The following is a 26216-nucleotide window of genomic DNA, read 5'->3' as shown; positions in this document are numbered from 1 at the left end:
ACGTACCTGTAAGTCATGGAGCAAAATATCGATTGGGCAGGGAAATGAAAGGGAACTTCCTGAGGTGAAGTCAGTACAATTTTCAGTACAATTTTTGCTTTTCTCCAGTGCTCATTATTCTTATATAAAGTGTTTCAGCTTCAGAAGTTTCCATGTCACAGATAAATATGAGGCTTGAGCTTTCTTATAGGTAACCACTGTTAGACAGTAGGACAAACTAGGGAAACTACAGTCCCTGCTTGTGCTGCAGCAGATATTTTCCGCATTTGTCTGGCAAACTAAACTGCTTTGGTACTTGAACTGGAGACAGACTTCATTGCTTTGCAGTGTTGGAACCTCCCTAAACCCTATTTGAGAGAAAAGAGTCATTTGAACCACAGCAACCGAATGAGCGAATAAAATGCCTTTTTTTCTATAGACTATCACTGCATATTAACAAAGTGCTCTCATGCATCCTCACAAACTCCCCTGCAGGTGTTACCTCCCTGGAAGCAGAGACGGGAGAGCACATCACGGACAGAATCACAGTCATTCAGTGGGTCTGTGTGAGTCCTTCCCTGAGCTGCCCCCAGAAGCACCACTCTCTTGCATGTGCTCTTTGCCAGAAAATGTGCTGTTTAGGTGCAGGTACAGCCTGCTTAATCTTTGTACTATCCTTATCAAAAGCAGCTCAGGTTGGCACAGGTAGCAATTTCTTTTATACAGAGAGAAAGTATATTTGAATTGTTCCTACTTCCAAGCCAGCCACATGGCAGCACAATTTATTGCAACACCCATTAAATAGAGCCAGCTTAAAGCTGGATCACCTTTCCAGTACAGTCACTTCTACATACACTCCACCATCATGATATTGGGCTTGTCACTGCAGTGTTGTGAGCTTCAGTTTCTGTGGACACCTCATTCTTTCAGATTTATTACAGTCTGCATTTATTAAGTCTTTTTCTTTCTTTTTTTTTTTTTGCTGTGTCTTCAGGTTATATGAGAAGTTACAAATCTGCTAGCATTTCTTATTGCCTAGTCTTAACTGAGACCCTGGTTGAGGCTTTCAACAGATCAGTTAGACAGAGATCCTCTTGCACTCCTAAATTCTTATTAATGTGCCACGGTTGTTCCTTGTTTTTCTCCCTATATAAGTACATTCATTCCAAACAGGGCTTTGAACAGAAGGGGTAATTTAACTCATCAGTTTTATTCGATACCTTATTCCAAGTCTTTACAACTTTTCAGAACATCTGCTATTTTAAAACATGCTCTTTTTCTTTTTTCTTTTTTTTTTCTTTCTTTATCATTTGTCTTTGCCTTTGCCTTTGTGCTCACTGTAACTTTTTCTTTCCTTTGTCTTCTTTGTTTTTTTTTTTTCATATTTAATAATGACTTCTTGATGTTTCCAAACATGTTTTCTTCCATCAGACCCAACTCTAAATTCCCCAGTCAGGTCTAACATCTGTAACTATCTGAGCAGCTGCACATACTCACCAATGTGCTTATTCACTAAAACAAATGCCTAAGATTTAGCTTCTGAATCAATTTGAAAACCCCCATATGTCACTCTGAAAGTAATGCCTCCTATTTATTTCCATGCAAACTACAATGGATGCAGAGAGCAAAATAACACTGTTTGATAGAGCAAATTCTTAGCTACAAAGTATTATTTTTCAGCATAGTCACCACTAACAGCTATGCATTTTCACCAGCAATGAACAAACCTACATGACACGCTTGTAAAAATCTGCACCAGTGTAGGTAACCCACTGTTTAACAGCTGAGGAGCAACAATGAGGGCATTGTTGCTGAAACACACCACCCACCCCTCCGTGTGCTCACATCCACTGTTTGGTCTCCATAAACATTCAGCAAACATCAGTGAATGTCACTGAGTGCCATTTTTTCCATATGGAAGAATTCAGTGACATACTTTTGCTTCATACGCACTTCCATGTCAGATGCCATTTGGTCAGACTGCCCCACTGATGCGATCTATCACACTGCAAAAGCATGTAATGGAATACTGGTGGGAAAGTTCAGCCTCTACTGCCATACCACCATCATCTGCCTCTGACATCATGGGCCAACATCATAAAATAGGAGGCATTACTTTCAGAGCAGCCCTTGTATAACAGTGTCCTTCTTCTGGAAGTATGCTGTTTACGAGCTATGACAATGATAATCTCTGAGCCATGAGTGTTTAGGGCAAATAATGACAACCACTGTTGGTGTTTTGTAAATTAATCACAAAACGCTGTTTCCTGAAGATGTGCCAGTTTGCAGTTCTGGCACCTGCAGAGAAATAATACATATGGCAGTCTTCTAAATGTAACTGTTTTGCCAATTTTTTCTGGGCTTGTTCTTCCTCCATTTAGCTGATACATCACCTGAGAGCTGCCAGCATTCCTCCAAAGAATAAAGATTTCTCAGATACAGATTTCTCAGATACAGTGGCCACTGCAGAGACCGTGAGCAAAACGATGAAATGAAATATCAATTACCTGACAAGACAGTTGTCACAATCACTTTAGACCTTAGCTGTGGCAGATGGGTTCCTGCTTTTAACAATCGTTGTCAGGGCAATTGTTAAAGGTCAATGTGCCACCTAAGTACTCTGATGACTGGGTGTTGGTTGGCTGGTTTGCTTTGCTTTATCTATTCTTTATTCATTTCCAAGTATGATAATCACAATTCAAAACAACATTCACACTTCAGCTGTTCCTTCAAGTTCCTTTTGATTGTTGCACCTCCTAATACCACCCTGTTGGTTAGGACTAAAACTGTTCTATATTCTCTGGGCACTGGTCAAGATTTTATGCTCTGTTCCTCAAAACCATGGAAGTATGAGCATACTGTTAGGCACCCAGACAGCATGAGTGAAATTAAGTGTACTGTTTGTCTTTTAATAATCATTCCAGTATTTCAGAAGAACCAGGTGTTTAACAGAATGGTAGTCCCTGGGATGATTTGTTTCTGTTTCAGATGATAATTTGCACAGCATTTACTTTTCCTCTGTTCTGTTGCATTGCCAGCTATCTGTGGCTGCTCAGAACTAATTAGCAGTCATGCAATAAATCCATTTGCTAATTCTCTAGAATCTCTGGGATGCTTCTCATCTATATATCCTACCACAGACACAATGAAACGTTCCTCATTGATTACCTTACCTACTGCTTGACAGTAATTCTTTCCTGAAGATGTAATGGTCCAGCTGAATTTTTCAGGCTTTTCATGGGAAAATTTCAGGGGGATTAAATCTTTAGAAGATGTCTGAATGATGGCACTCACTGAGCAGCTCTCCCATCCTCCTTTCTCCTTGATTACAAAGAGATTTACTTCATCTGCCTGATACTATGCTACCCCTGCAATATCTCTCTCCTCCATGAGCAGGCATTGTCTATATTTTTGCTGACCTCTCCTTCTCCCTTCTCCCTGGCAGTGAGTCCTTTCAGTGGCCACTGCAACCAGGCAAAGGATAATTCTTGTGCTGAATGAGATTTGAAAGAGGCACAGGGCCTGTTCCTTCACTGTAAAGTTCAGTAAGACCAAAATGCTCATGTGCTCAGTGTCTTTTGGAAGCTACTTGCCCTGCTCGTGCTCTAACTGAGTCCTGTTCCTTTCCACAGCTCCACTCCGACATGGACAGAGGAGATGGTTCCATCAAATACATCCTCTCAGGAGAGGGAGCTGGCATCGTGTTTACAATTGATGATACCACAGGGGACATTCATGCCATTCAGAGACTGGACAGAGAAGAAAGGTCACAGTACACCCTGAGAGCACAGGCTCTGGACAGACGAACAGGCCGGCCGATGGAACCAGAGTCTGAGTTCATCATCAAAATCCAAGACATCAATGACAATGAGCCCAAGTTCCTGGACGGACCTTATGTGGCCTCTGTTCCAGAAATGTCACCTGTGGGTAAGGCAGATTTTGTGGTTAGAGACAGTCTCCAAAACATCAGTTCCTTGACTCTTTGGACTCTGTCTTTGCTCCTCATGAAAGCTGCAGGGCAGGAGATCTTCCTTAGTGGTGCCTGGGTGCTACAGGAGGAACGTAGGTTTTGCACCACCATCAGATGGGCACCTCTGAAAGGAAAATGTGAAAGAGAACTGGAGAGCTGAAGAAAGGTGTCATTTGAACATGCTATATGCAGACAACTAGCAGTAATGTAGTGCTGCTTCTCCCCTGTCCTCAGATGGTAGTATAAGTAATGACCATTAAACATCCATTACCAGCCAGGAAATTATGGTTACAGAAACCAATGCAAGTTCATACTGAGAGCTGAAATGCTGTCCAAGAGCCCTTGAAATTGTATAGACACAATGACAATTTTTAGCAACTTTCCACCTTCTAATCCTGTATGCCTGTCCTGAACACCGTTCAGTCGATCCCAAAGATCCATTACTGTTCGCTCTGCACTTCTAGAAAGTGAGATCATGCCAAAGACAGTCATTATTGCAGTGTAGCCAGAGGGCAAATAGCATCCTTTCTATCTACACATCAAGATAAACCATTATCCCATTATCATGTGACAATTCTAATAGTCACATTAAGTACTCTTTTTTACAGGACTTTTTTCTTTCTTTTGGAGAGGTATGTGGCTTTTTGGCTCAGTGGCATCATTTCTGAAATAATACCAAATAAATCACATCCTGAAGTTACAGATATGTTCAACTCCTCATTCTTCAACATAATGTTGGCATAAAGCTGGAAACAAGTACCAGTTGAAAAATTCCTTTCAGAAATAATGTTACTTAATGTTAGCAGGTAGCTTGAATTCATGTTTATTTTCCAGTGTGTATCTAGTAACACTGGATTTGTTTCTAACACAAAACATTATGTAGAAAGCTAAATGCATTCATAAAGGCATTGTCTGACATTTTAAGGAGTCAAAACTCTCATATATTTCAAATAGAGTTATGTTTTACCTTCTCCTTCTTGATAAATTACATCACCTACATGCCATTATTAGCTTCAGAGGATGCAGACCTTGAAAACCGACTGAAGGAAAAGTATACGCATCTGTGCAGAGCCCAAAAAGCACTTTAGCAGGGTGTAACCTGTGGTCCATACAACGTAAATTGCAGGGCTACAGAGAGATTATCTGAGAGATGCTTCCCTTCATGCTCAGAATTTGTGAACAATTTCCATTCCTTAGTCAACATATAGCACCCATGGACCTCCTGCAGCAAACTGTGATTTATTCTACAGATGTTATTTGAATTGATTTCAGATAACATTTTAAAGCAAGAAAGGGGGAAAAGAAACAAGTAGCATGTTACTAATAACTCCCTGCAAACCACCACAAAATACTGTTAGATCAGCAGTTCTGCACCCGTGGTCCATAGAGTTCTTACTTTTATATCTTCTTAAAGATGCTTGATGAATTTATGCCTATTAATTCCTTAAGTGCTATTGAAATACAAATATGAGAAATAAATACAAACACTACCAGAATCAAATGCAGAAATTTGGTGCGGGAAAACTTGTCAAAAATTTTAATTTGATTTGAACTGTGTACTTTTCATAGCAGCTCTTTATCCCACACGGTCTTCCTAATTTATTTTTTTTTAATTTATTTATTTTTTGTCAGGCACCTCTGTTATTCAGGTGACTGCAACAGATGCTGATGACCCAACCTATGGGAACAGCGCAAGAGTTGTGTACAGCATTCTCCAAGGACAGCCATATTTCTCTGTGGACTCTCGGACAGGTATGTTATTTCATTTGGGAATGAGCCAGTGTGAAAAATAAAGGTTTTAAGAAGAAAGAAGAAGAGGTAGTCATGAGTGTGGACATAGAAACACATTTGCATGGCTTGGAAACTGGACAGCGCAGCATTGTGAGGTTGTAAAAGCAAGAATGTGGTAATGAACTCCCGAAGAAGGACTCTGCAGCAATGTGTTCATCTGAGTGGCCATATTCTGCTGTTAAGGAATTGTGCTTGTTTGATGCTGTAAATATCTTTGTTAGCTTCTATCACTGCAGTGATGTCTTCAGCAGATCTAGTTGGTAACCAGAACTGGAAAGTGCAAGTTGAAGCATGTAGTTATGTGGAGTAGTTTTACCTAAGGGTGTTCTTGTTAATAACCTTAAATTTATCTCCAAGACAATCTCTCTGTCTTGCTTGTTTTCTCTCTCTTTTTCTGTATATATCTAAGGATTATATCCAAAAGAGGAATCTGACAGGTTTTGACAGTTTCTAAAGGGCATCTGTAGTGCTAAGGTCAGAAACTCATAAGACGATAGTCTCTGCTGAGCCCTAAGGGACAAAGTAGAAAAAAAATCACGTTGTAATCCACTACTAAAAGTTAGCAGTTTCTGGTTAGCAGGTGTATTATCCAAAGACAATGTGCAAACCAGCTCTATGCTATCTAATTAAAGCGGTAATATTCATTTTGTAATCAAGTTATCAAACATAGGAAAATAAGGGCATAATCATCATTTTTGTTAAGTACTGAATGATTTCTAGGAAAGCAAGGAGGTAATATTCTGTCTCAGATCCAGTATTAATTTAACAGCTAGAGTGCAGCTTAGGCTGCAGAGAAGTCCTTTTAGTCCAAAACCATGTACTTGATTGCTTTTTAGCCCAGAAAGATCCTCTTTCTCCATTTAGAAATTTCCCAGTCACTTAGACCTGCATCTCTAGACATGAGATCCAGAGCAACCTCTGTGCAATGTTTAGGGTGCACACACTTGTCATCCAGACACTTGTCATCCAGAAACTGTTTTTTCCCCATCACAGGTACAGGACTCTAACCAATTTCCCCAGTGCAAACCTGCCTGCAGGATTTAATAACCAACAAAATGTGATTGCCCGTCTCATGTTTTTCAAAAGCAGAGCTAGAGCATAAGCAATCACCAGTTCCTTTGTAGTGATGTCTGATGATTAAAGCACCTAGGAGTGTGCACACCATTTCAATGCATTCCTCTGCCAGCAGCCCTTGGGGTCCCTATCCCTCACCTCCCAACATGGCCTGGCTCAAGAACATTGCTCCTGTCCCTGTTCTGTCATTCTCCTCATGGATTTTGTGTTAACCTAGATGTAAATCAATTCAAAGAAAGGCCAAGAGCCTCTGTCCTTCTTCCAGAGTACTTTTACAGCCTGTTCATGATCAAATTCCCCTAAAAGGTTAAAGATGTGGATTTAAATCCCATCAGGCAGTAGGCAAAGGTCCCTGATTCTCCCACATCCTGTGAAATTGTTTGGCTGTTGTTGAACAGAAGGGACATCATCTCTGCTCTTCACTATTTTTTAGAGCCGTGTTCAATTTGCTAAAAGCAATAGTGCCAGCACCTGATTTTGGAGAATATGAGGATCTGAGTCCTTCCCATAGCCGTAGAGAAGGCTTAAGGTTCATCACCATCCTCAGCGTTCCTTGGCCAACCAATTGCGTGCAGCAGCAGGAGGAGGTGCATTGTCACTCCTCCAAACATTACACAGCGAGGCTGTGTATCCAGGTGTAAGGGCCCTGTAGAAACCTGTGTTTTTCTTTTTGTAAAAACTAAATAAATTATGTGCTGGGCTTTCCCAGAAAAGCCAAACCTTTTGGAGGAAGGGAGACCTGGGAGCTGGGAGCAGAGGGCATGTGAGAATCTGAATGACTGTGAGGGTTGGTGTGTTGGCCCACAGGCCACAAATGCAGGTGCTAATGTCTTCTTTAGATTTTCTCTCTGAAGGACAAGACAGGAGGAGAAATTCTCACCAAAATATTTGCTTGTAGAGAAAATACATTCCAAAATGCTATGCATTTTCATCTTGTTTCTATTACTGAGGAGTTGAGGAATTGCTCGACTTTGCAGGATGAGATTCTTAAGGACTCCAGGCAGCAAAATTAAAATAGTGCACTGTGAATTGCCCAGTCCTGGTCGCTATTTCTTTCCTTTTACATTCAGTGATAATTGCCAATGCAATATCTTTTTACTGCTTTTTTATTAAACCCATCCATTGCTCGCCTGCTAAAAATAAAGACTAAAGGAGATCACTCCAGCTGGCAGTGCCCTGATGCATGCACCCTGCATGCTTCTCCGTGCAGACAGGGTGGGTGCCTGGGGCTGAGGGGGCCGTGTGGAGGGACACCCTGAATGTGTTCCAGAGTGCAGCCATGGCTTTGGGTGCCGCAAAGCCCGGCAGCACGTCCTGCCCCAGCCGGCTGCTGGCAGCCTCCATAAGAGAAGTGCTGCTGCCACCTCACGTCCTCTCGCAGTAGTGTCACCCGAGGAAGGGGACGGCCAACCTCCCCTCTTCTAGCCCCCCCGCCTTCCCATAGAATTAAGGACATTTCAGTAGGAAAAGACTTTCAAGATCAAACTCTAGTTGCCCCCGGCATAGGTCTCTATTGGACTTCAGTCAGCTTGTCGCAAGGACTGCATGCAGGACACCCTGGAAACATCTGTATCTTTTCTCTGGTCCCATTACTTCTACCTTTTATGCAGAGTTGTTTTAGCCTGATCACAGCCATAATTCAGCATAGCGCGCTGTGTTCCCACAGTCCTTCTCCAGCTGCCGTGGAAGGCAGCGCTTTAATTTTGAATGGACAGCCTGCCCCACATCTGATGCGTTTTAACCGGGCTCCTTTAAAATTCATGCCTTCTGTTGACCTAGATTTAATTTGGGTGAGTTTTATTGTGCCAACAAAGGTGAGACTGAGTGCAGAGTCTGGTCTGATGCTTTGTGTAGGGAGCGCACTGGAGAAGCAGGACCACCCTGCCTCATTTGTGCACTAACTGCTGTCTCCTTTGTTCCCCAAACCACTTCCCCTTTCAATCTCACAGGCTTAATTAGGACAGCTCTGATGAACATGGACAGAGAAGCAAAAGAGTATTACGAAGTGATTGTCCAGGCCAAGGATATGGGCGGACAGCTGGGAGGATTAGCTGGAACAACCACAGTCAACATCACGCTCTCTGATGTCAATGACAACCCACCCAGATTTCCACAGAGTGAGTATCCACCCTGTCAAGATGGCAAAAAGGGCAGCGCCACATGACTGCTGTTTGGTCCCATTCCAGCTATTTGCAAAGTTGGTGTGGCAATAGCGAGAGATGAGCATGATTTCAGATCAAAGGAGGAACTTTCCTTCAGAAAATACCAAAATATAGCTTCCAGTAGTTAGTCTTTCAGTAAAGGTTTCTGTCTGCCAAAATCATCAAAAGCAACCCTTTTTTCACAGGGTATAAAATTAATTTACAGGACAACATTTAAAAAAAGAGAGAATGAGAACTTTTGTATTCCAAGGCTGCTCATGACCGTTGCCTTTGGCTACTAATAGCTGCCCTGGTTCTCTCATTGTCCTATCTCCAAAAGGCTGTCTGTCAGATCAGGGCCATGTGGCAGTTCTGGAAGTTGGAAGATAATGCATTCAACACCACAGCCAGGACACTGCAGGGAGCGTCTGGTTGCTGAGCTGTCGGCGTCACACAGGCTGTCCCACAGGTTGCCCCACAGGCTGTTCTCTAGTAAAGGTTCCCCTAAACCTCAGCAGTATATAGCTAAATGATAACAAATGCAACAGCAACAGTCAATGAAATGTGAAAACAGACACCTCCACTCTTAGCAGAAACATTGTTTCGTCTTTGCAAAATCTTAAAGCAAGATTTGCAGTTTTTTGCTCCTGTGTGTGTATGTGTGTTAATTATTCTAGGACAAATTTACCTACTATATTACATTTAAAAATCATAAATAAAAATTCAGATGTTTTTGTACTAAATCTTCCAAAGGACCAACGATAAATTTCTATTTTTTTTTAAAGTCAATTTTCTGGTGGTATAGATCAGTTCTCAAGCTATTTTAGTTTTGCCATTTTTCTTATCTGGATGAGGAACAAAAGCTCCTGCAGTTCTTTTTGTTGCTCTGCTTCTTCTCCATCTGTTTCTGCATGTGGCATTGATATATTAAAACACTCCACAAAGACCAGCAAGAAGCATCAACTTCTACTTTCCTTCTCCTTTGAGAACAACTTACTAAACACATCATCGCCAATCCTGTTTGGAAAATGGCATGAATTGTAACTTTGACATCAAAGCCTAGATGAAGGAAAATGAGAATAAATCAAACCCTACCCTTGGTGTTAGTCTGCCTTATAAAGCACAATAATTGGACAGAGAAAGTGCAGCAAGGAAGGTTTGGACATGAAGTAGGATGGCAGGACTGTATTTTAGAGAAAGCATTTATATTTTTAAAAACGTGTAGTTTTAAAATGCATACTTTTAAAATGACAGTTATTTCTTTTACTGCTAAGCAAATTAGTGATGTGCTAAATGTTCTCAAGGCCAAGTTTGTAGGGAGAGGGAGTACAATTGAATAAAGTAACTGTTACATTTAGGAGAAAGAACAGGCGAGCTTCTGAGCTCTCAAAGTACTGCCGAGGGCTGAAAAAGTTTGTGCAGACTTGGGGAGGGATTTGTGGTGCTCGGCATTTGTGTGTTTATTCCAGTTGTATGTCTTTCCCACTAACTGTGTTTCGTATCCTGCTATAGATAATAGCTGCACCACCACCTGTGCTAATTGCTCAATTTTTCCATCTGCAGTTCCTGTTTTTTATTTTATTGCTATTTTGAACAGAACCCTGTGAGCAAACCTGTCGGTAAGACAAACACCTGCATCAAACATTCCCTGGCAACTCAGTCTGGCTGTGGTCTGTTAAAGGCGATCACACTGTGCTGTCTTCACTCTGGGAAAGGTCACAGAGGTTCCCATCAGACTAGGTGTATTATGGCCCATCTTGAGTCACCTTTTGAATTACTGTGCAGTTTCTGGTTCCTTTTCACAGCTTGTTGTTCTGTTTCTTCCTGCTTCTTGTGGCAGAGCACTACCAGATGAGTGTGCTGGAGTCTGCTCCTGTCAGCTCCACCGTGGGCCGCGTGGTTGCTAAAGACCTGGACGAAGGCATTAACGCAGAGATGAAGTACAGCCTCGTGGATGGAGATGGACTGGATGTCTTTGATATTAATACCGATCCCAATTACCAAGTTGGCATCATAACTGTGAGAAAGGTAATAAAGTTTCCTTTTTATAGTAATTTATATCTAGTGGTCCTGGTTACAGTTTATGTGTGCAGTATTCCCCTGTGTGTGTAGTAACTTGGCTCCCGTTGCGTGGCAGTAGCCCCTTTCCTGCTATAAAACAGCATTTCTTTAACATTCATTGCTAAAATATGAAAGCAGATCACAATCCTAGGAGCAGCCTTTAAAAAGCAGGGACAGTGCTAGCATAAACATGTCTTTTCCCACCAAAGGAATATTCAGATTCGCTATTTATCTATTTAAATATTCTCTGTAGCTTAATTATCCTACAATGCAAGAAATTAAATCAATATTTGCATTTGAACTATACACATTTTTCACTCCGGTGTCCCACAGACAATAATAAAGCATGCCTTAGAATTATTTATAAACCAATAAAACCAAGGCAGTGTTTTTTTTTTTAATTGCTGCTTGAAGATCCATAAATGCTAATTAGGCTGGAAGAAGCTGTCTCTAAAATGGCAGCTGTGAAGCTGCTAGTGCTCAGTACCGCAGGCTATAGAGAACAGAGTAGACCTTTCTGCTTAGACTCCCTGCTATAGGATATTTATTCTACAATCTTACATAAGTGCAAGAAGTACTTCTGGGTTACGAAATTGTAACCATATTTCTGATTAAGTGTATGTCTGGTGTACTAATAAGGGAATATATTTCTCCCTTTAAATAGCCTGGGACAAAAATATATGCTAAAATGGAAGTACACCTGGGATTGATTTGACCATGCAAGTCTCTGTGCCCTACAGCAAAGCATTTTAGCATGTATTTATGGTCACTTTTCTCCAAATCTTGTTCATGTGCACTAAGCCCTAAAGTTAAGTGTGTGCTTAAATGCTTTGCTAGAACAAAATAAATGTCGAATAAAAACCCTACTGGAATTTTTCACTTATTTATTGATGAAATAAAGTAGTTTATGTGGAGTACATATGTCAATTAGTGTGACTTCGCTTATCCTAAATACAGCTTTACTAGATGTTAATTTGTACCAGAAGCAGTTATAAAAAGTTTATGACATCAATCATATTGTATATGTACTGACATCACACTGCTCAATCCATCCACTGTATATAAATATCTCTAGAATGTGCTCTATACCTGATACTGTTTGAAATGTTGCAATCATCAATAGCCAAACATTGGGAAGTCGTCCTTTGGAGCTACACAACCAAAACCAAAAATTATCATGCAATTGGTGTTGTTAGAAAATAATATCACAGTAAGGGGAAAGAGGGAGAGAGAATTTCTAAAACCAGGATGAATTCTTCGAAAAAAGGCATCTCTCCTCTCAGCTGTGTCTTCGGCAGGAGGCAGCCTGCTTGCCCTCCTCATGGAGCCATGTTGGAAAGAGGTTAGAATGCATCCAAAGCAGAAGGTAGCTGGAAGGCTCAGAAGTCTAAGCCATGACAGTGAAGGAGGCCAAAACAAACTGAGGTAGTCTGAGACCAGAAGCGTGGTGGCCTGCCACATTGCACTGTACAACTTCCTGAAGGAAGGTTGGGGTGAAGAGGGGTTTGGCCTCTTCTCCCAGGCAACGAACAGAACCCGGGGAAAGGGCCCCAAGTTGTATCAGAGGAGGTTTAAGTTAGACATGAGGAAAAACTTTTTTTCTCAGAGAGTGGTCAGGCACTGGAATGGCTGCCCAGAGAGGTCATGGAGTCGCTGTCCCTGGCAGTGTTCAAGAGGCGCCTGGATGAGGAGCAGTGAGATGTGGTTTAGTGCTTGTGGTAGCAGTGCTAATGAGAAGACGGTTGGACTAGATGATCTTATAGGTCTTTTCCAACCTTTTGATTCTATGATTCTATGATTCTATGTGTTTAATTTTTTCTTTTTTTTTTCCTAACTTGAGCACCCTAGGCAAATATTTCCTAACACAGTTGGGTTTTACAGCTTTTAAGTATTTCTGTGATTTAAGTGCTCTTTTTATAACAGCTTTTTGGTTTATGTGCAGTGTTTCTTACACAATCTTCTTCATGTGAAAATGCAGGAGATAGAATGGCCTCCTTCCTGATACACATTCAGGCAGCTTTGCGTTGCACACTCCTTGCCAGATGGACAATAGCTATTGCTTGATTGTGTGAATATATTTATTGCTATTTTACGATGCATAAATACGCAATTGGTAAACCATAATGACTCCATACTAATGGGTAATATATTTGTACATCTACTTAAATCCTTGCTGACAAGTGCTATGTCTGCCGTAGCCACTGATTCACCAGGAGAACTAAGTGCAGCAGAAGTAAGTTTTGGATCATCTGCTGGTACCTCCGTTTTCTTGCTGAGCTCCTTGCCCTATCTAGTCATATGTCTCCATAGTGAAAGAGCTGAAAGGAAAAAGCAAAGGTTTTGGATGAGAACAAGAATGGTCTTACTGGAGTCTGAATGAACTGAGAGTGTATGGTAGTTCCACATACAGCACTCCAATTTGTACAAATGCAGCCACACATTTTGAAAGCCATCCATGTAACAAAAATGAGTATGATATCCCACTGGGAAACCCTGAGAATGGGGACATTTCTTCCCTGGGACAAAGTCTGTCCTGCTTAGGGTCTGTGTTAAGGAGATCCAGTTATGCTGGCTTTCAGCATTAATACTCCCTGAGATACAGAAATAAAGGGCTGTGATCATTTAATCCCTGTATGACTGCTTGTAACTTCTGACTACTGCTTGGAAAAATATGGCTGTGTCTGCTGTAAATTGCACTTAATCTGGTGAAATAGTTCAATGTAGTCATTCTTGTCATGTTTTCTCTTTCTTACTGGGATTGGTAAATTGTACATTAAATATGAAATTGTCCATTTAAATCCAAGCAGGTTTTAGAGAAGCTCCATTTAATTCAGGGATCTGTGAAAAGGAGCATAGAGGGAAATTAAAGATTTATTTATTGAAAATTTCAGTGTCAGAATCTATTATTTCCATACCCAGGATCCCCAAGTAAATAACTTTATCCAGAAAGGAAATCAAGTTCACGCAAGTACTAACAGATAAAACTCATCTCTTCTTATGCATGATCTGGGACCTCCTCATCATGACTGCCACCAGGGCCCATTTCTGAGGAACCAGCTCCTCACATCTTTGCCTGTTTTCAGATGCTTTCAAACTATCTGTTTCTGCCTGGTTTTGTTTTTCGTTTCTGTTTTTTTCCCAGACTAGAATGAAAATGTGAATCACAATATCAGGCTGGTGCAGCCACTCTTGTTTTCATTATAGCAAGAAGAATGAAAGAATGCACATTTTAAAGTGACTGCAGTATGAATACATATTGCGAACTGACTTTTTTTCAGTTCAACTGTCAAAAATAATTAAAAACAAGATGCAGGCATTGCCACTGCCAGTACAGCTGTCACTCAGTGCTCTGTTTCCACCTGCAAATATTAATCTTTATTACCCTTGTGAATAAAATTAATTGTAGAGATTTATTATTTACAATAAGAATTAGCTTATGTGAGAGGGCATCTTTTTCTTCTGAAGATTAAAATATGGACTAAATCATGTGATGCAGCTAGCCTAATCATAGATACGATTTTTCTCCTTAGCCTTTAAGCTTTGAGAGCAAGAAAAGCTACACCTTGAAAGTAGAAGGTGCCAACCCTCACCTGGAGATGCGCTTCCTGAACCTGGGTCCTTTCCGAGACACCACCACTGTTCACATCAGCGTGGAGGATGTGGATGAGCCTCCTGTTTTCGAGCCCAGTTTTTACTTTGTGGAGGTGCCTGAGGATGTGGAGATTGGGGCCACCATACAGATCATTTCTGCCAAGGACCCGGATGTGACCAACAATTCAATCAGGTCTGTCTTTTCTTCTTGTGTCCACCAGGAGTATTCTCTGATACCTCTGGTTGATGGACTGGTGATGGGGCTGATGCAGGACGGGTGGGAGGGACTCTTTCTTTCTAGCCTCTTAAAGTCATCAGTGAGTTTAATCAAATGAGATCTCATACTACAAGGAGCCTGGTTACAACTGGCAAAGCAAAGTAGGAGCTCACCCTTGTTTTTCAATAGCTAGCATTGCCATGAACTGGTCAAGGCAAGCCCTGACAGCGTAAGTTAAAAACAAACTCCAGACCTCTGTACTTTTGCCGGCACAGTCTGACAACAAAACTGACAGCATTGCTGAGAATCTGCTGTAGGACTGAGGGAAAATTAATGAGCTCACTTCCCTCTTCCCGTTCTGTTTCAAAACCATTACTATTTGCAACCTGTCTTTGTCAACAGCTCAAATGCACAGCTACAGTTGGAGTAGTTTAAATGCATACTAATGAGCACGCATGAGCCACTGAATTATATAGTGTTTGGTCAAAGCTGCAGAGCTAAATGTATCTATAAGGAGTTATGGAAGGTAAAAGGTGTATTTAGAGCCCTTGGAGCTGCAGAGCTACAACTCAGAAAGGAGCCATAAGGGCAGCTTTGTGTGATAGCGATATTGTTTTCCATGGTAGCTGCTGAGCCAGCCCAATTTATCAGAGAAGACTGATTTTCCCTGAGGCCAGCCCACATACTGGTTTTCACTGCCTGCAGAAGCTCCAGGCGCTTTCAAGTTACTAATCCCAGCAGGTCAGCTGCTCCTGAGAAGTATTTTGGGTGCTGACCCTGAACCTGTCTCAGTTTGGATTCCGAATAGTCTGCACTCAGCTATCTGTACTCACTACTGGGAAATACTGGGAAGAGTCATAACACTGAGTATTGAGTCTTCGAAGAAAGGGAAGTCTATATGAACAACTCTATGGGCTTCAGCTGAGAGATGCAAGCAGACACAAAGCCTGTTTTTCTTGATGTGCTACTGCTGTAATTAAGTTTTTCATCTCTTCTACTTAATACACCTACTTTTTCTACCTACATTATAAAGCTATCCTACTTCTCATGACATTGTTTCAAATTATTGAGTAAAGCTAAACTGTTATACTGTCTGCAGCACAGCTTCATTACCCTAAACTTTTTTTCTGCCTGCATCTATTTTGCTGATTGCCATCTAGCATTATCCAGACACTGCAGCACAAACAGCTTTGTGCTAATCTGCTTTAAATAGTATAAAAATAATTCTGGAGTACTGGCAGTGTTTATTGTTATTTTTAATGAGTTTTCTCTTAGTTTTCTTGAGAGCTTTCCAGTGACTGCCTGTGATGAAAAAGCACTCTAGAAAGCACAGAAGGCATTGCCAAGGATATTTAAAAACAAGTTACACATTTTAAAGATTCCTCTGTAACTTTTTTCTGTCCCACCTTTCTTCTTTCTTTCCTTCCCATCTTCCTCCCTTCCCACTTTCCTTTCTTTCTTCCTTCTTTCCTCCTCCACACCTTGTACATACAAATGTGAATGACTGAGATAAAGAAAAAAATAAGAATAAATACTATTTGAATACCACTTGTAATGCTAACTAAAATGCACATGTCAAGTATTGCTTCTCCTACTCCTTGCCTCTAATGTGGTTTCCTCCATCCACACTGACTCTGTGCTGTATCTGTCTGGCTATGTTTTGGGCTTGCTACAATTTCACTTTGCACAGGGTAAAACAAAATAAAAGAATCCCAATACCTATCTGGTTACATAAGACAGAATATGTCTGAAATTAAAATTGAGACCTGACACGTTCTTTGGCCTTCTTCTCAAATACAGAAGTCAGGTCATATCTCAGCAGGGCTCTGGGCCCCCACACTGTGAACTTCCAATTGCTAGAAGTACACCATGATCGTCGTCAGGGGATTTAGGAAGATTACCTCCAGAGTACAATAGAAATGAGTGTGTAGGAGCAGGCCTTATTAACAGGACAACATACATGCAGAATGCAGGCTAAGACTCCACCTGTGCTTCTTGACACCAGTGATTAATACTGTACCACTAATCACAAGGCTGTATTCAATTTCATATACTCATTGGCCTTAAACTGTCAGAGGAAAATTCTTTTTATAGTCTCATGCTAAAATAATTAGTATAGCAAAATATAGCAACCCTCGTACATATTTCCCAAATAAATCAAATTCCTCAGAAATTTCTTTATTTAAGAAGACGTAGAAAGAATTGGGAGTGAAAGGGAAGCAAGCCTGCCTTTCCACCCTATTTCATTTTTCTGAAACAGCATAACCTAACAGTACTTTATATCCCAGCTTAATTCATCACTATATAAAGATTGGGCTGGCATTCTCGTTCCAGTGAATGCACTTATGAAAGGAGAAAATTCAGACAGCAAGCCCTGCTCAGCATCTGTTATGACTAATGCTTTCAATTCCCATCAACTTTGAAGAAAGAACCAAGAGAGAAGAAGTCCGGGCTCTGTTCAAGTCTGTGGTATTTGCATAAGCACACGGGTAGCTTTTGCCAGAGGATCTCTTACCATGTTAACATAATTAGCTAGGAAGGCGACTGGTACAAACTGTTGGTAAGAGTATTTGAAGCACATAACTGAGTGTTACACACCCTGCAAACGTGTCTTTGCCACCAGTCTTGTCATCTGCTGAAGGAAAACTTGATGACTGATGGGAAAATCCTGACATTTCCCCCTTGCAAGGACATGGCTCTGTCAGTAGGGCAGTTCAGGGTTCAAATGGAGTTAATTCCACTGGAGGGAAGAGAGAATGGAAAAGCGAGAGCAAGGGAATGGTTCCTCCTCCTCAGCCCAAGTGCCTAGTGAAGGAGTTGGTGTGAAGTCATTTTCAAACAGTCTGAATTGTGCCCAAGGGAAAGGTATAATTATTTTGCTTAGAAAAAGAGCTTGCACTCCTCGTTGACAGATTTCCTCTGTAAAGCAGATGTTCCCATACCGAGCTGTGTCTTGCTTTGAGGCTGCTTCCTCTAAATCTTCCTGTCCTCCATCTCCATCCCAGCAGTACTCGTGTTATGTGCCATTAGCCATGCGAACTACTCATTTTTCAAGAGTCTTGCTCTGTACCTATACAAGTCACTGGAGCACACAGATGAGTTGTGGATTTGCTATATAGGATTCCCAGTATTCCCACTGCTGGGGTACTTTGTTGAACATAGAATCACAGAATCATTTGAGTTGGAAGGGACCTTTAAAGTCCATCCAATCCAACTCCCCTGGAGTGAACAGGAACACCTACAGTGAGATCAGGTTGCTCAGAGCCCCCTCCAGCCTGACCTGAATGTTTTGAGGGACAGGGCATCTGCTACCTCTCTGGGCAACCTGTGCCCATTCTTATTGAAAGAAAAAAACTTATTCCTTATATCCAATCTAAATTTCCTTTCTTTTAGTTTGAGACCACTGTCCTGTCACACAGCAGACCCTGCTAAAGAATCTGTCCCCTTCTTTCTTATAGCCCATTTTGGATATTGAAAGGCTGCTATCAGATCTCACAGGAGTTACAAAATGCTTTTGATATGTACACTTGCAGGTACTCGATTGACAGGAGCAGTGATCCGGGGAGATTCTTCTATGTTGACATCACTTCAGGAGCACTGATGACTGCAAGACCTCTGGACCGGGAGGACGTTTCCTGGCACAACATCACAGTGCTGGCCATGGAGCTGAGTAAGGAGAATGCAGACTGTGCACAGATTAAAGAGATATAATAGACAAAGCAGGCTGAAAGACCGGGATTCAGCAATTCATGTGATCTTATGTATTGAAGGGGAAGTGACATTGAGTTACTTCTCAGATACCAGCAAGCCAGTGCTATATTTTATTAATTTCTTATGCTCCTTTTCACAAGGTGGTGGGAGAAGGGAAGGCTGGCAATTAAATGCAGAGTGCATTTTTTTCTTTTCATTAGTATTCTAGGGATTTATTTAAAACTCTTCCTGAAATATGTCTCTGTGAGAGCTGTTTCTCCAGAAGGACTGGGCAGGTGCAAAGGCTGTGCAGCTGCCAGAACTGCCAGTCCTACCTGGGAGGACTGCATGGTGCAGGGACTGGCAGGCAGCAATGATTCTTTACTATTGGGTTGCTGCTGGAAATCTGCTCTGGGCCAGTAGCGAGTGAGCGGCACCACCATCTGCTCTCTGCGTGGATGATTTGTGGAGGGTGCTGTGGGATCCTCTCGTATGAAAACCCCACAGCAACTGGAACTTAATAGACTCTCAGGTTTTACAATGAACTAAAGCTCAGCTCAGGATTCATCCCCACCAGATATTTACAAAGCTGTGAGAACAAGGAGATGCTGATCATTTCATAGCAACACAGTGAAAAATGGTAGTCAGTTCACAATACTTACAAATGTGAGCTTCATAAAGGAGCTTACAATATATGAGCAAATAAAATAGAGTTCACCCAATCTTCACCTGAAATCTCTTTGTTCCACACAGTTTTTGGTCAGGATTTCAGTTCATTAGCAGAGGAGCAGCAGTCTTCCAGAAGCTTGCTGCCAAAAGCTGAGCCATTCCTCATCTCTGAGGAAGCGTCTGTTACATCCAGGCTGCACCAGGGATGTGGGGCAGTTTGAAAGGAAACAAATTGTGAGAAGCTGTCCCAAACCCAACCAATCATCTTAAAGTTAGCAGGGAGAATATTTCACAAGAGTCAGGGGAGAAATCTGCCACACATTTGCATGCTGGGACAGCCTACAAAGTCTTTCTGTTGCATTTTTAGTAGCGAGAGCGGCTGGTGACATGATGGGATCTCACCCCATCTTTTTCAATGCTAGCTTTATTTTCAGCCACTGATGGTCATCACAGTTCCATGTAGATGCACACTGCCATGGAAGTCCTTAGAAGCCGCCCCTGTGGCTTCATGGCAAAGCGAGAGCAATCCGATGCTGTCTTTCTTCCTTTGACTCACCCTCCCTGCCTCCTCTGCCAGTTTTGTACTGTACACGTGCAGCAGCACAATATTTTAACTTAGCTTCAGAAATGCCACACTTGTGCACTCCTAAAGCTTCTTGTTTCAGAAGCCAGGTGAATATTACTGAGTATAAATGCAGATGTTCATGTGACAGGTGTGTGAGCGAGATGTGTATGGGTATGTGGAAAGCTGAAGGTTGAAATTATATATCAGAAAGAAACAGAATAGTTCTAGAGTATTATCTCATTGACACAATGTAACACATTATGGATTCGGAACACTGAACTTGCAAGAAAATTCTAGAGTGTGAGAAAATTGTTTATATGAACACATCATTTTATGCTATAAAGTGAGATATATTTGGAAATCTATGCATGACACTTTATGACTCAGACAAGCTTAGTTTTAAAGAAACTTCTAAATTTTTGCTCCCTTTCCTACCTCCTAATCATGATTTTCTTTTTTCTCTTAGAGTTTCATTTTATCTTTTAATGAGGGGAAAAAGTTGTTCTGGGGCAGAAAAACACAGTAAAATAAAACGTACTCTGTGGCTACCAAGTTTGGAAACTGTGAAGAGATGTGAAATGATGTCTGAATATACTAGGGCAAAAGAGCTAATGAACCAGTGGACAGAAATATCACAAATGATGTCATCCAGAATGTGAAATTTTCATTGCAATTTTAAGCCTCAGTGAAAGCTTTTCTGTACCATTTCATGTGTTATTGCATTTTAACCCCCTGTACAAAGTAGCAAAAAAAACTTGACACAATATTTTTGTGTTCAAGGAATATAAATTCTGAGCAGAAAGATACCTAAAATGCAGAAGTACTGTTTCTAACAAGCTCCAAATAAAAAGCCTGTCCTTAAAAACAGCCTCAGCATAACTCACGCTACTGGTATGGAGGCTCAGCAAGCAGCATTTCCCAGCCAATGCTGTGACTGCAGGGCACTGTCTAAAACTTTTATTATAGAAATAGTCCCCTTTGACTGAACTGAGTTGAAGCCTTTTGTATCCAAAGGAATTTGAAAATGATGTGACCAGATGGAAAGCCAGGATAGATTGAGTAGCATTTGCAGCTTCACTCTGAGTCATACAACAAGCAAGTGACCACAGTCTCTGATGGAAAAAAAGTAATTTAATGGGAATCAGTAATAAAAAGGCTGCTGTAGCTCATCAGCAGAATGGGGAGCTAGCCCTTTCCCCTGCCACATTTTGCCTTTCCTCACATTGTCCCCCCTTCTTCCAGACAACCCTTCCCAGGTGGGCAGTGTCTCCGTCACAGTGAAAGTCCTGGATGTGAACGACAATGCGCCAGAGTTTGCGAGGTTCTACGAAGCTTTTGTTTGTGAAAATGCCAAAGCAGGACAGGTGAGAAATGCTGGGGATACCGGGGGCTGTCAGGGGGCAAGGCTGTGAGAAAGCCCATCAGACAGGATGAGCACAAAAAACAGGGCTTGCCTAACCAAACATTGCACCTGAGCTCCCGTGAGCAGTTGCCTGTGCTGCTTTCTAAGGGCAAGCACATCGCAATGATATGTGCATCGTATAGAGCACCATTTTCTCTCCAACAGTAGTTTCCAAACTCACTGCACAGTAGATTTCACTGCTGAAATAAAGCCTGCCCTTGGGCAGGTGCCAGCAGGCAAGCAGCCAGTGTGTCCTGTAGCAGCAATAAAGAGAGGGCAAGTGTTATAAGAAATGCCACGGAGTCAGCTCAGCCTGTGTATGACCAGCAAGGCTTACTTGTAAAAGACCCTATTTATAAGAGCCTTAATCACCTCGACTTATGGGAGCTGGACACAATATGCTACATCAGCTTCAAAGGGTGGCAAACTGAGTCCATTCTGCTGTGAACTGGAGATTACAGAGAGTCATAGTTAAAACAGGACTCCCAGTTCTGCACGCTGTGAACCCACATCTCCAAGCAAGCAATAATACCTTTTTGTGTCAACCCCTTCCAAAGCCCCTTGAACGTGGTCTGCCTGTATCACACATGGACAGGAGCTCACCCTCGCTGATGGTACTGCAATTTCTACTGCTGATTGCTGGTGTGATGCAACCTGCTGTTTCACTGCCACAGTGGGGACCCGTGTCATCAAATGCATGGCTGTCAAACATAGTATCAGCATACAGATGCACAACTGATCATTTACGAAGAAAAAATTACAGTAGCAATACCACTGTTCATTCAGTTGGGCTCCTCCCAGCTTGAAATAGTTATTCACTGTTGGAGCAACCAGCTCACTAAAAATCATATACAGGATAATTTCATCCTACTAACTTAATAAAGAACATAAGGAATAAAAAATCATTGCCCAGACCTTTTGCTGGTTTTGAAAGGAGTGTCAGGTTGGATATTAGGAAAACTTTTCTGGAAGAGGGATAAGACACTGGCACAGGCTGCCCAGGGAGATGATGGAGTCATTGCCCTGGAGATGTTCAAGAAACATGTAGATGTATCACTGAGGGACAGGGCATGGTGGGGATGGGTTACCAATTGGATTAGATGATCTTAGTGGTCTTTTCCAACCTTAATAGTTCTATGATTCTAAACCTCTGTGAGTTGACAAACCTCTTCTTGGATTTATTATTGTATTAGTTTCTTTCCTTTGTTTTATTTGTTGCTCATACAAAGCATCTGTGTGGTTGCATTTTCTCTTTGTTTTCCACTGACTTTTCGGAAGAGCTTAATGATAAAAGGAACCAACCTCAAGTCTTTTTCTACCTGCAAAATGAAGCTGAAAATATGTATGGGCTTTCTTACGAGCTCTCTAAAGCATGGTGTATTTTCTGAACGCCCTGGGTTCTCAAAAGAAAAGGTATGACAAAAGATAGACACATGGGGGAAAAGTGTTATTTGAACCAAATTATCTCCTCCTTCATTTAAAAGTGATTTGCAGAGTGATAGCAAAATAAAATGAAACCTGCAAGGCAGTTTTATCCCAGGTTGCTTATATTTACATATATAAATATATATTGTGTTTATTGTTTATTTGTTTACGTGAGGCATATTTAGCTTCCCACCTGCTTCTGCTTTGTTCTCGTATTGTGCAGCTGATCCAGACAGTGAGCGCCATTGACCGGGATGACCCACAGGAGGGTCAGCACTTCTACTACAGCCTGGCTCCAGAGGCAGCCAACAACCCCAACTTTACTCTGAGGGACAATCAAGGTAATCAGAGCAGACGTGGACAGTTAGCTACTCTAATTTCTAATGTCCGAGTTGGGCTCGAGAGTCTGTGACTTACAGTGTGTGATAAGACTGCCATTTCAAATAATACCAAGTGACACCTGCTCCTTAAAGGCAATGATAAAATGACATATTTCTTAATACATTTGAAGGTTATATGATGTTTTCTTCTCTATAAGTATTCTCTAGCAATAGGCCCCCTTTTCTTCTTTGAGGAAATGTGTCAGTGTTTTGTGCAAATTCAGGTCTTGTGGTCAGGCTGCAGGCATCTTGGATTACTAGGGTAGAAATTGCATTCGTTGAAAAGGAGATGCTTAAAGGTAGGCTAGAAACTGGAATGAGGATACAAATCTGAAGGGAATTACATTGCTCTTTTTTTTTGTACTCTTCTTGTTTTCTTCCAGGCACTGAAATGGAAGTTTCTCATATTGTTCCCATCTTTTTCCCCAAGCTCTTTTTTTTCTTCCTCTATGCATATCTTCATTTATTGCCTAGGAAAGGCAGGGAGGTGCGGGGAGATGCCAGGCTTTAGGGAATAGTTTGAAATACAGCTAAATGTCTATGTAAAAGGTTTCAGCAGAAACTGAAATACCAGTGGGGAGACTCGTGGCAAAGGGCTGGCATTTGTGTATCCTCACTAGTGGAATTCACTTCTTTTAGGGAAGTTTTGATGGTTTTGGAGCCTGAAGGAAAACTCTGTTGTGAGCATGCATTCACATGACTAGCTGATAGAGGATCTTTGTGGGCAAACAGAGATGCAGAAGTGAGGTCCACAGCTGCCTTCAGCAGAAAAGAGAGATGACCTTGAATAACCCAGTGCAGAGCACCAAAAGTTGATGTGGTGTCAGCAGGAGCGTGCAAAGTACCACAAACCAGCAAGGAATTCTATTAGAAATGGGGATGGAGGCACCTGCAGCATCCGTGACTGTTTCCGGGCATAGTCCTGATCCTACTGCCAGATGAGCAAACATGCCTACTTGTCACACTTGTTTCCGTAAGCCCCCATCTATGCCTCTTGCAAGCATGTGAAAGAGTAACCTAATGGCTAATAAACAAGCTTCTTCCATCACTAACCAAATCTATCTTAAAAGATGCTACTTGCAGAGCCTGGAGCTCTCCTTCACAGCATGCTAGTGTTTTTACATCCCAAAAACATTTTATCCTTTAGAGTCCCTGAAGTCTCACCACACTATTTCTTGCATTTTTATCTCTCATTCTCTTTTTTTTTTTTACTTTTGAACATATATTGCCAAAATAAATTAGAAGATAAAACACGACCATTGCTAAAACATTTGGCAGTCTAGGCTCATTCTGTCCTGAAGGCATTGTTCTAAATAAGGAAACACATAATTCCCACCATCAGATGCATTTTTTCTGTCTAAGGCCATACATGCTGTAATTTATAGTGACAGCAGTGACTGAATGGCCGTGCCTTCTGCTTTCTGTAAAATACCAGTTTTCCACAGCTACATATCATGAGAAGCATAGGGTACTGTTGGTTACAAATCTGAAATAAAAATGTGAAGTATCATACACCACTGACTATTTGAAATATACACATTAAGGGTTAATTTACTGCCTTGGCAATTTGGAGTGCAGTAGTTGTTTCAGTACCAATAATTTATATTTTCATCTAGGGACCACTAAGTACTTCATAAATTATAAGATTTAGTCACCAAAGGCAAAGATATACTGCATGTCCCAGGATGGCAAGACAAGGAAAGGAACCTGCCTTGCTTGTTGCAGCCTGTGCATCTAACCATGAGACAGCAATGCTTTCCTGGCTGTGGGAAGACACTGTTCAGATCAGCAGTTGTGCTAATTACTTGGTTGTGCCATACAGCGGTAAGAAAAACTGCGAGACGTGAAGCCATCTTCACAGCAATGAAAACTTGAGTAACAAATAGATCACAGTTCACATTGTGATGAGCTGCTTTACATATTTCTTTGACCCTTGTTATTACAGTCTCTGAGAACTACTTTAGGCTATACATTCTCCCCCTAGCTTTGGCAGCTAGAGAAATCCTATTGTCTCCACTTTGTAGACAGGGATCTGGGGTGAGGAGAAATTAATCTACTTACATGCCTGGTTCCCTTTGAGTTTGGTAAAATCAGTGGGCAGTAGACATGCAAGTATCTGCAAAGATTAGGGCCTGAATTACTTCTCAAGGACATGTAGGAAATATGTGATGAAGCAGGGAACTGAGCTGAGTTCTCCCTTCTCTTTGGTTACTGTTAGAGGGCATCAGTGGGCTGTCTTTGTCCCACTTCTAAATCTGGGTAAGATAGTGGTGGGAAAGAGTTAGTAAAAGAGGCTTGCTGTAAGAATGGGATGAGCAACAAAACAAGCTTACCAAAGATCCAGACTAAACTTTGAGCTGGTCTCCTCTTGGCTTTTATCTGCTGCCCTCCATTTGAGGGTAACAGGAATTAATGAAGAGAGTAGTCACTTGGATGGGTGCAGGCATTGGTGTCATACCACCACCAGGACCACCAGTGGAAGTCCCTGGAAGTCCTCTCTCTTGCATTTCAATTAAAATATCAGGAAGGAGAGGCTCTAAGGCTTGCTCTCACAAGCACACCAGTCAGAATGGCCAGAAGGATAGTTCTCACGTTCACACCAATCTCAGGGGTGCAGGGACACACATTGTGCTCTGCAATGCCTCTGCTCAGTGTGGTAGCTAATTGAATATCATCCAGTCCTGTGCAAGACAGCGATGCTATACTGGAAGCTGGATGCAAAAGTACTGTGCATTCTTATTGTGCTTTTTAAATTAATTTATTTTTAACATAATAAGGCTATCATGTTCACCCAGGCCTTGTTGTGTCAATGGCTAGGACTTAGCAGATATCAAATTTGGAAGAAAATAGTGCATTTCAGTTTCTGCCATGGTGCTTCACATTCTATCATGTCCTTTGCAGTGCAGCAGCACATCAAATAGCATTGGCTTCTGATGAATCACACAACAAGCTCTGGCACCAGCATATTGCCATTGTGGTGTAACAGGTACAGTGATTCCTTAGGGATGATTTATGTAGATGCTTGTCTAGTACAGAGCAAAACAAAGCAAAAGAGCTGAAACATAATGCTGACAGACAGCAAGGGAACCATATGGCCAAGAACATTTAGGACCTATGTGATAGGATCTGCACATCACAGCAAGGTTATGTACAAATATACATATATATGTATATACCCTTCAATATTTGATTACAAAAATTTGTTTTTTAGCCAGAAATATATATATATATATATATATATATATATATATATAATAATAA

The 26216-nt window shown here is 41.4% G+C and overlaps 1 protein-coding gene across 1 annotated transcript in view; it reads left to right on the top strand.

The window, feature by feature from the left end:
- Nucleotides 1-26216, top strand: part of CDH20 (cadherin 20) — a 49503-nt gene that overhangs the window by 17540 nt on the left and 5747 nt on the right. Inside the window, exons 3-10 of the mRNA XM_031552768.1 lie at nucleotides 3612-3906; nucleotides 5582-5701; nucleotides 8764-8931; nucleotides 10796-10983; nucleotides 14547-14800; nucleotides 18358-18494; nucleotides 20991-21112; nucleotides 22799-22916. Coding sequence (XP_031408628.1) covers nucleotides 3612-3906; nucleotides 5582-5701; nucleotides 8764-8931; nucleotides 10796-10983; nucleotides 14547-14800; nucleotides 18358-18494; nucleotides 20991-21112; nucleotides 22799-22916 — 1402 coding nt within the window. The remainder of the gene's footprint in view (nucleotides 1-3611; nucleotides 3907-5581; nucleotides 5702-8763; nucleotides 8932-10795; nucleotides 10984-14546; nucleotides 14801-18357; nucleotides 18495-20990; nucleotides 21113-22798; nucleotides 22917-26216) is intronic.

Source organism: Meleagris gallopavo, chromosome 3, assembly GCF_000146605.3.
Source record: "Meleagris gallopavo isolate NT-WF06-2002-E0010 breed Aviagen turkey brand Nicholas breeding stock chromosome 3, Turkey_5.1, whole genome shotgun sequence".
Lineage (NCBI taxonomy): Eukaryota > Metazoa > Chordata > Aves > Galliformes > Phasianidae > Meleagris > Meleagris gallopavo.
Note: the sequence above shows the minus strand (reverse complement) of the source record. Positions and strands in the feature narration are given on the sequence as shown.